The sequence below is a fragment of the Sapajus apella genome, unplaced genomic scaffold (assembly GCF_009761245.1).
Source record: "Sapajus apella isolate SASKATOON/1434 unplaced genomic scaffold, GSC_monkey_1.0 scaffold15, whole genome shotgun sequence".
NCBI classification, from domain to species: Eukaryota; Metazoa; Chordata; class Mammalia; order Primates; family Cebidae; genus Sapajus; species Sapajus apella.
In genome coordinates, this window is record NW_022436955.1 from 2084432 (window position 1) to 2095229 (window position 10798).

General features: G+C 53.8%; 1 protein-coding gene across 1 annotated transcript; it reads left to right on the forward strand.

The window, feature by feature from the left end:
- Positions 1-405: 405 nt before the first annotated feature.
- Positions 406-7719, forward strand: TEPP (testis, prostate and placenta expressed). The gene is given in 9 exon segments (XM_032284047.1): positions 406-459; positions 461-569; positions 1751-1975; positions 4496-4557; positions 4828-5002; positions 5366-5427; positions 5645-5709; positions 6087-6119; positions 7558-7719. Coding segments are annotated over 9 exon segments (816 nt in total). The 3' UTR covers positions 7589-7719.
- The last annotated feature ends 3079 nt before the right edge of the window (positions 7720-10798 follow it).

Below are 10798 nucleotides of genomic sequence, written 5' to 3' on the forward strand. Positions count from 1 at the left end.
GACTCAAGGGCTGGCAGACAGTGCAGTGCCCTCTTCCCTGAGGTTTTCAGGAAGGGGAGATCCCTCTCGGCATCCAGATCCTCGTAATGGCAGGCCCTAGAGTCCCTGCCTAACGCAGAGGAGAGCCTGGAGGCCCAGAGAGGTGTGGTAACTAGCCCAGGGTCACACAGCCTGCAGTGAACTCGGCAGCCATTTCTGGCCTGTCTTGGCCTGACCACCTCCAGAGAACTCCTGCTCCCTGTCTGACACTTCCCAAGATGCCTGGCCTGTGCTGAGGCCTGGGAGACCACAGCCTTCAGGAAGGCTAGAAGGGAGTGGCCAGAGCACAGAAATTCTAGCACAGGCTCTTCTTAGAGCCAGCAGTTGCCGGGTTGCTAAGGAGTGGGTACTCAGAATCAGGCTGCAATGGGCATTGTGTGTGCACAATATTCCTTTATTCTGCTGCTGTCCATAATAAGGGACCCGCCCACCTCACTTCCTCTTCTGCCCATTGAGCAGTCAAAGAGCTGAAAGTCCTTATAAGCCTGTGTACCTGGGCCTGGGCCCTACAGATAAGGTAGCTGCTATTGGTGAGTCAGAAGCAGGGAGCCCCCATCCGTCTCTTCCCTGTCTCAGTGAGCCCTCTCCATTTCCCTCTCCAGGCAGTCCCATCCCCTAAGGCAGCTTCCCCTTGCCTTGTCACCATGCCCCTTCCCTGCTCCTCCATGATCTAAGGTCCTCTCTCCTCCTGCCACCCTTGCTCCCACCTCTAGCTCTCACCTCTAACTTAGGGTCAGGAAGAAAGCAAGCTGCCTTGAGAAATTCTCACTAAAGTGTAAATGGCTGAAAGGCTCCTGGGACTATCTGCTTTTTAAAGGGAGGCACTGGGTATCCAGTAATGCTTTTCTAGTTCAAATATATCATGTTGCTCCCCTTCCTAAAAATCTTTCTGAGTCAATCCGTAGAATTTTGGGCAAATACCTTAGCTAAGGCATGCCCATAATTATTCACCCAGAAGCATACTGCATACGGAGCTACATTTTGAACCCACTTGCTTCTGCCCTTTCCCGCACATTATTTAAGAATAGACTCTCCAGGCGTGGTGGCTCACACCTGTAATCCCAGCACTTTGAGAGGCTGAGGCAGGTGGATCACTTGAGGTCAGGAGTTCAAGACCAGCCTGGCCAACACAGTGAAACCCTGTTTCTACTAAAAATACGAAAACTAGTCAGGTGTGGTGGTGGGTGCCTGAAATCTCAGTTCCTCGGGAGGCTGAGTCAGGAGAATCACTTCAACCTGGGAGGCGGAGGTTGCAGTGAGCCAAGATTATGCCACTGCACATCAGCCTAAGCAAAAGAGTGAGACTCTGTCTCAAAAAAAAAAAAAAAAAAGAATAGACTAAAATACCACCCCTTTTAGACCACTTCTTGAATGCCCCAACCCCAGCCTCCCCAGAAAAACACAAACGCTCTGTACTGACCTCCCTTACAGCCACGGCACAACGTGTGTGTGTGTGTGTGTGTGTGTGTGTGTGTGTGTGTGTGTGTGTGTGTTGGGAGGGCACTGGGAGGGTTATCTCTGTTGTCCTCTGTTATCTGAATGTTCCTGCCACCCCATGCTGAGCTTCTGAATGACGGCCTGGCACAAAGTAGGTGCTAAATAAATGTTTCACAAGTAGACATCGCCATTGGCCAAAGTTGTGTTTCTGCAGAGAAGGGTGTCTGGCCAGCATGAGCCCAGGGTGAGCTCCTTAGAACCCTCTGCCTCCCAGCTATGGCCCGCATCATCGACCTGGTGCCCTGGGACGATGGCTCCACTCATGTGTATGCCTCCCCGGCCATCCTGCTTCCTGTGGAGCGGCAGCGCAACCAGCTGGCGGGCGTGAAGCAGCAGCTCTACCACCCGGCCCTGCCCACCCTGCGCCACATGGACAGGGACACTGCCAAGGCCTGCCTTCCTGATGAGCACTGCCAGTCTACCACCTACTGCCGCAAAGGTCAGGCTGCTGGCGCAGGATCCCCTTTGGGGAAGGGGTAGGTGGTTTCAAGAAAGGTGACATGCAGGGATGAAAGAGGCCAGTCCCAGCGCTTCTGCTCCCTGCCCAGGACACTTTGGCCAGGTCTGAGCCTCTGTTTACTGCTCAGTAAAATGAGGAGAATGACAGGACCTGCCTCGAAGGGTTGTTGTGGGGTTAGGAGATAAAGTGCAAAAAGCACTCAGAGGCCAGGTGCAGTGGCTCACACCTGTAATCCCAGCACTTCAGGAGGCTGAGGCGGGCAGATCACCTGGGGTCAGGAGTTCAAGAACAGCCTGGCCAACATGGTGAAACCCCGTCTCTACTAAAAATACAAAAATTAGCCAGGCGTGGTGGCAGGTACCTGTAATCCCAGCTACTCAGGAGACTGAGGCAGAAGAATCACTTGAACCCAGGAGGCAGAGGTTGCCGTGAGCTGAGATTGCGCCACTGCACTCCAGCCTGGCAACAACGAGACTCCATCTCAAAAAAAAAAAAAAAAGTAGTGCCTGGCACACAATATCTGCTCAAAAAATGTTGCTGATGCCATTATTGTTATTGTTGTTTTGTTTTGGTTTTGGGGAGACAGTGTCTTGCTCTGTTGCCCAGGCTGGAGTGCAGTGGCATGATCATGGCTCACTGCAGCCTTGACCTCCCAGGCCCAAATGATCCTCCCACCTTAGCCTCCTAAGTAGCTGGGACCACAGGCACGTGCCACCATGCCCAGCTAATTTTTTTAAATTATTTGTAGAGACAGGGTCTCCCTATGTTGCCCAACCTGGTCTCAAACTCCTGGGCTCAAACGATCCTCCTGTCTTGGCCTCCCAAAGTGCTAAGATTACAGGCGTGAGCTGCTGTGCCTAGTCTGTTGTAATGAATGGGGAGAGAACTGGGCAGAGGCTGGTAGGTGCAGTGGTAGGAGTCACAGCAATAACAACTTCTCCCCAAGCCTCTCTGCATGTGGAAAAGAGAGAAAAAGACCCCTCCTCACAGCCCCCCTGCAGGAGAGGAGGCCGTGTGGGCCTTCAGGGCAAAAGACCCCCACAGGCCTAGTGAATAACGCCGCATGGACTGAGGAGCTTGTGTGTGGAGGGATTTAGAAGGTATTTAGCAGATCAAGTGAACAGGAGAAGGTGCAGGCAGGGCGAGGTGGGAGGCGGAAGAGGGAGGGTGCAGGCCCATACCTAGGCTCCAGCTTCGGTGACAGGCAGGCTGAGGATGTCAGAAACCACATGGAGATCACCAGAGTTGCTATATGGGCCCTGATGGGAAACGCAAATGAGAGAAGTGGGTGGGGAGGCCATGGGAGGGGAGAATCCACAGGGAAATGGGGCACCCACACCTGCCCTGTTTAAACGGCAGCTACAGGGCTCCGCACAGACTGTGCTATGTTGGAGGGTCCAGCCAGGTCACCAGTTCTTCCAATTTCCTGCTTCCAAGAGAAGCCAGGAATCTAGATTTTTAAGGGAAGCTCTGAGGTAGATATGTATTTTATTGTAAGCATATGCTTTAAATAAAAGTAATAGTGGCAACTTCAAAACTCAAAATGCTGTAACAATACGCACAGCAGCAAGTCTCGCTCCCACTGCCTCCATTACGGGTAATCCCCCACCATTCTTAGTGTCTGACTTACTAATGGGAATACAAACACATGTTATTTTGTTCTCCAACTTTCTATTAATGTTAACTGAAAAATTAGAAATTTCTAAATTTAGGCAGGGCATGGTGGCTCACGCCTGTAATCCCAGCACTTTAGGAGGCCAAGGCAGGCAGATCACTTGAGGTCAGGAGTTCGAGAACAGCCTGGCCAACATGGTGAAACCCCCATCTTTACTAAAAATACAAAAATTAGCCGGGTAGGGTAGCAGGTACCTGTAATACCAGCTACTCGCAAGGCTGAGGCAGGAGAATTGCTTGTACCCAGGAGGCGGAGGTTATAGTGAACCGAGATCGGGCTTAACCCTTGCCTGGCATGGTCTTAGGTCTTGTTAATAATTTGGTATCTTACTGCCACAAGGAGTCTGTTCTCTTAGTCTTGTGACCTCTGTCTCCCTCTTTTTTTTTTTCTTTTGAGACAGAGTCTTGCTCTGTTGCCCAGGCTGGAGTAGAGTGACATGACCTTGGCTCACTGTAACAGGATTTTGCTCTGTCACCCAGGTAGAAGTGCAGTGGCATGATCACTGAAGCCTCAACCTCCTGGACTCAAGTGAGCCTCCTGCCTCAGCTTCCCAGGTAGCTGGGGTTACAGGTACATGCCACCAGGCCTGGCTAATTTTTGTACTTTCAGTAGAGACAGAGTTTCATTATGTTGGTCAGGCTGGTCTCGAACTCCTGACCTCAAGTGATCCACCCACCTCTGCCTCCCAAAGTGCTGGGATTACAGGAGTGAACCATCGTGCCTGGCCTCAAAAAATTTTTTAAAGTACAGTGTGGGCCAAAGTTCTCCTATGACCTCTGACCACTGGTGAAGGAGATACTTCTCCCTTTCTCTTGTTTCAACAGATGAGTTTGACAACACCCATTTTACCCTCCTTGGGATCCCCAACAAATCCCTGCAGTGCTTGGTGAGTGTCCTTTGCCCTACCCCTGGGTTTGCTAAGGGGCACCAACCTCAAGCACCTCTGGTCCTGGGATCTACTCGCCCAGCACCGCCTCAGGTGCCTGCTTGGGACTCACCTCCCCACATCACCCCATCCGGGTTCTTGACTTCGGGTGCCCCCTCTGTCAGATGCCCCAGCCCAGTTGTCAGCTTAGGTCTTTGGGGTGGACTGGGATGGCTGCCTTAGGTTCCTGCAGCTACGGCTGCGCGACCCTGATCCCCGTGGACCTGGCAGGACATCACTGCGACAGGCCAGAAGCTGCGCCACAGGTACCAGGAGGGAAAGCTGGCGCCCGTCGCGCCGGGCATCAACCGAGTGGACTGGCCCTGCTTCACTCGCGCCATAGAGGACTGGTCCCGCTTTGTGTCCTCGGCCAAGGAGTTCAAGCTGCCCTGCCTGAGCAAGAGAGGTCAGTCTACGGGCGGCTGAAGGAACTGCCGGGCAGGTGGGCCGCGGGACTGGACAGAGAGCCTGGACTGCGGGCAGGAGCGTGGGGGGCGAGAGGGGCAGAAGAGACAGGGCGGGGCCGCTAGGGTGCAGCGGTGGCACTTGCGGCGGGTGGGTCAGAGTCGTGCGCGCGGACCTGGAGGCGGGGCTTCCCGTAGGGACCGGGCCAGGCGGAGCAGTCAAGGCGGGGACTTTGCCCTAGAGGGACAGCGGAGGCGGGGCCTGTTCTCCGAACGCGGGTGGGCGGGGCTTATGTGAGGGGCGGGGCTTTCCTGGGGCGGTCCTGGGGAGGGCGGGGCGCTCGAGAGAGGCTCTCTGTCCTCAGTGGAGGGTTTCAGCGGCTACGCGGTGCGGTACTTGAAGCCGGACGTGACCCAGAGCTGGCGGGTAGGGAGCGCTGCACGCAGACCCGTCCCTGGGGGGGTTCTTGGGGGGAGCGGCGTAAACCGGGAGTTGGGGAGGGAGGAGACCCAGAGCAGGGCCTCTCAGTCTTGAGGACCACGGTCTCAAGCAGGGAGCACTGCGTGGGGCGTGGGCGGGGCGTCCGTGCTCCCCCGACTCACTCCCCGACTCACCGCGCCCCCATCCCTGCTGCCCGCCGCAGTACTGCCTCAACCAGAACCCCAGCCTGGACCGCTACGGACAGAAGCCCCTGCCTTTCGACTCCCTGTAAGTGACGCCACGCACCCCGGGACCCACATCCGGAGGAGGGAGGATGGGGTCTGGGCCGCTTTCCTAGCGCACAGGCAGTGGCCCTTGAAAACGTGAGATCTGGGAAAAATTGATTGATTGGCTCTAATATACTACAAACAAATTGCAATTTCAAAATGAATACATGTGTAATTCCTACTACACAGAGTATCTTGCTATCCCTGGCAACTCCACCCTTTCGGAGTGGAGGCATTTGGGTTGGGTAAAGGCGCCCTGGAACCCTTCAGGAGGGATGGCAGGGAGAGGGGGTGGCTCCCGAGGTGCGAGTGAGGTGCCCAGAGAGGATCGTCCCCCACCCTCCGGCTCACCTCCCCCCCTCCCCCGTTCTTCCCCAGGAACACTTTTCGAAGCTTCGGCTCCAGCTACAGGTAGGGGAACTGGCCTTGTCCCGCGCCACAGCCGACCACCTTCCCATCTGACCAATGCGGGGGGGCAGCCTCGGGGCTCCGCGACTCTCAGACTCCCCTGCCCCGGCGAGGCCTGGCGTGGAGGAGGTGCCCTCCTGGGAGAGTGCGAGCTGCTTCGCTCTGGCGAGATCCGCTCCTGGCAAATATGCAGCCCACTGGGGTGGGGGTAGGTGCGGGAGGGGGTCCATTTCACCAGGTTTGACCGGAGGAGGCCAAAAGGATGAGGCAGTGATGTTACATGAAGGAGAGAAAACAGACAAAAAAGAAACGCCAGGGAGAGAGGCAAGAATCTGCCTCCTGGAGTGCTGAGAGGCTCTAAGGGGAGGGGCCAAGTGGTGTTCCCAGCAGGGTCGCCCCACTAGTAAAAGCTTGGAGATAAGAACAAGAATGGAGGTTGCAAGATATGCAAACATTTTCATAACTGAGCCATGTCTCACCTTCCCAGCCCCAGTTTGTACACTCCGGCAAGACTAGACTCCGCCGAAATCCAGCAGACCACCAAGCAATCCTCACACCTTTGCCTGTGCAGTTTTAGCGCCTAGATGGCCCTTCCTCCTCTGCCTGCAAAACTCCTTCGTGTTTTGTTGTTGTTTTGTTTTGTTTTGTTTTTTTGAGATAGAGTCTCGTTCTGTCGCCCAGGCTGGAGTGCAATGGTTCGTGGGATCTCGGCTCACTGCAACCTCTGCCTCCCAGGTTCAAGCGATTCTCCCGACTCAGCTTCCTGAGCAGCTGGGATTACAGGCATGCATCTCCACACTCAGCTAATTTTTGTATTTTTAGTAGAGACAGGGATTCATCATGTTGGTCAGGCTGGTCTCGAACTCCTGACCTTGTGATCCCCCTGCCTCAGCTTCCCAAAGTGCTGGGATTACAGGTGTAAGCCGCTGCGCCCGGCCTCCTTTGTGCTCTTTAAAGCCCAGCACAGATGTGCTATCCTCCTTGAAGTTTTGCTGTCCCTCTGCCTCTCCCCACCAGCTCACATTCCCTCCCACTGGTCACCACCTGTGTGTCACCCATCTTATAGCATCCAGACTATTGCACTGTCATTATTGACAGAAACTAGACTTCCCCTCTCCCACGGCGGGGAGGGGGAACGTTTCTGGGTTTTGCTACCATATGATGCCTAACAGAGTAGGTTCATTAAATGATTGAAAAATGGGTGAAGCTGTTCATAGTTAGGAATCAGTGGGAGAGAGGGATGAGGCAAACTCAAAGGAGGGGCGTTAGCTTGAAAGCTAAGGAGGACAGCTGAAAATGCAGAAAACAGGGAGCTATTGAAGGCTCCTGAGCCACATTGAGGCTGGCTGGAAGCTGTGTTTTCAGAGCCTAGAGGGGGAAAGCCTGGTTTTTCCCCAGGACACCCTGGAAGTCCCCACCTCACCCCTACTTCTCTTCACAGTCGTGTCAACTACCTGACCCCCTGGCATTAATCTCTGGAAAGGAGGCTGCCAGACTATGCCACCTCAGGTCCCTTGGCCGGACCAAGGACTTATGGTGGCACCAGCCATCTCCCCAGTAATTCAGCCTAACTAGAAATAAACCTAATGCTCCCTTAGAGAGACCTGCAATTGTGTGTGTGCGTGTGTATGTGTGTTGCAGAGACTGGGAGAGGGTCAGGACCATAGGATGACAGTATCTTACCCTTAGCTGCCCTGTGCCAGCTTCTGGAGGACCGGTGGTGGGGGGCTGGAGAAGAATGTTTGGTGACCCTGGAGATTCAGGGTGTAAGTCCCAAGACCCAGCCAGAATTGAGGTGCAAGAGCAAGAGATGTGTTCCTGCCCCTGTGCCTGCAGCCCCACATCACTTCAGATCCTGTATTTGAGCCCTAAGGAGGGAGGGAGGGGGCTAGAAAGCTATTTTTAGGTGCCTTTTTGAAGCTCTTGTTATACTGGTGTGCACGGGGAGGGGCTTTCCTGTGCCTAGGATCCCTCTGAAGGTGTCAGGGCAGGCTGGAGCAAGGGCAGCTGGCCTGGCCTATGGCCATGATTCCTGTGAAGCAACAAAATGTAGAATTTAAGCTTGCATGAAATGTATGAGGTCACTCAGAGAAGAAAGTTCCCTGTTCCCCAAGGCACTACCAATAAACATATCATCTAAGCAAAAAGTCTTCTACTCTATTCATTAAGCTTCAGGACTAGCCCTCGTCTGCCCACCAACCGTCCATTCCAAGCCACTCCTATGAAAGGAAGGTATGATGTCCCGGGGACAATGTGGGGACTCCTGGTCTGAAATAACCCCATCCGGGGCGCTAAGGAAGAGCATCTCCAGCATGGGAAGGGGGTGTATTAGTCTGTTTTCATGCTGCTGATAAAGATATAACTGAGACTGCGAAGAGAAAGAGGTTTAATGGACTCACAGTTCCACGTGGCTGGGGAGGCCTCAGAATCATGGTGGAAGGTGAAAGACACTTCTTACATGGCGGCAGCAGGAAAGAATGAGAGCCAAGCAAGAGGGATCCCCCTTATAAAACCATCAGATCTCGTGAGACTTCACTACCTCGAGAACAGTATGGGGGAAGCACCCCTGTGATTCAATTATCTTCCACTAGCTCCCTCCCACAACCCGAGGGAATTGTGGGAGCTACAATTCAAGATGAGATTTGGGCGGGGCACAGGGTATAGGGCTTCTAGCATCTATGCTTAACTCCAGGACTTTCCAGATACCCTACCCCCACCCCACCTGTGGGCAGCTGGCAAGCATGCACCCAGATCAGGGTAAATAGCTACCAAGCTAAAAATCTACATGTATAGGACTAAAGCACCTTGCCATCCCTGGCCACTCCACCCTCAGGTCCTGTAACCTGAAGCTTCAGGGACCCACAGTCCTCCTGAAATCATGTGTCCACCTTGGGACTGCACTTGGGAAGCCACTGGCAGAGCCCCCAGGAGTGTCAGAGCCACATTCTGTGCCACCCAGTGTCCCCTCCAAATGACAACTCAGAGAAGAGCCAGACTTGCCCAGGGCTCACAGCAGGGATGCTAGGGTCCTGGCCTGGGAGAGGTGGGACAGCCAGAGAACTCCAGTCGACATCCTGAAGCCTACAAGATGGAATCAAGTGCAGGGGTGTTTTTCCTGGCCCCGCTTCCTTGTATAACTGGGCAAGTCCCTGCCAGAATACAGCCCAGCAAACACTAAAGGCCCTTTGCTGGGTGCTTGGAGGACACAGACAAGATGCCCTCCCTGCCTTCCCTGCCTGTGAAGTGCTTCCAGTCCAGCAGGTCCAGCCAATGCAAACCAGAAAGTGGAGGTGATAACACGAGTACACACCTGGACCACGTTCTTCCAGCCCAAGACACCATGAATGGCAACCCACACCAGCAATTTAATTAAACTTCTTGTCCACTGATTGTACATTGAATCTCGATTTCACAAAAAAAAAATGTGTGCCTAAGAATAAAGGAAATGTGGAGTAGCTAAGGATAAATAAGCCTGCTTTCACGTGCAATTTCTATTTTTGAGTGGAAGGCAATGCATTAACCACCTTGCAGACCCCAGGAGATGGGTAACTTTAGACCCACTTTACAGACGATGAAATAGACTCACAAAGGTTAAATGGCTAGCCCAAGATCTGGTGATTGGCAAAGCAGAGAACTGAAACCAGCCTGCCTGAACCCCCCAGCCCCAGCCCCTGCCTGTGGCCACTAGGCTGTATCACCTTCCTGCTACGGGATAGATGCAAATCAAGAATGGGGGCTTCCTGGGGGTGGGGGCATCTGACTAGGGCTTAGAGGGGGATAGAATATCCCATCAAAAAGCTCTCTTGGGGCTGGGCAAGGTGGCTTACACCTGTAATCCCAGCACTTTGGGAGGCCGAGGCGGGTGGACCACCTGATGCCAGGAGTTCAAGACCAGCCTGGCCAACATGGCAAAAACCATCTCTCCTAAAACTACAAAAATTATCTAGATGTAGTGATACATACCTGTAATCCCAGCTACTCTGGAGGCTGAGGCAGGAGAATCACTTGAACTCAGGAGGCGGAGGTTGCAGTGAACCAAGATCAGGTCACTATATTCCAGGCTGGGCAAAGAGCCAGACTCCGTCTAAAAACGAACAAACCAACCCAGAAAGCTCTCTGGGAGTTGCGGACAGTGGCAGAATCTGCATGCTGAGAATCCCACCTGGAGGCTAAAGGCTAGAGCCTGAGAGATGGAAAGCAGCCCATCCCTACCCAGGTGGGGCCACTGACTCCCAGTATGGTGACACCTCCTCTCAGCATCCACGGGCTCTTTGCTCATCATAAATAAATCACGTCGGAAACTTTCCCTGCAGCCATGGCTTTGGGGACAGTCCAGCCTCCATGGCCTTGCCTCTAGGCTTTCCAGGGCCTGACCCCAATCCACTACCATGACCTTTTATCCCAACACGAACCCACCTACCATCTCCTTGCGGTTCCAGAGCGTCTGGGCTTCTGTCTGCCTCCAACCTTTGTTCAAAGCCTTCCTTTCACCAGAAATGCCTTCTCCCACCTCTTCCTACCCAAATCCCACCCTGTGTTCAGGCAGGTTGCTCTCAAGTCCTCCCTTCTCCTCTCAACTCTTCTCCCAAATCACAAGGACAGAGACTGTAGCTGTCTTCGAGGGCTAACTCATGCCTCTGGTCCCCATGGGCTCACTCACCGGCTCCTCTTATTCTTTTTTT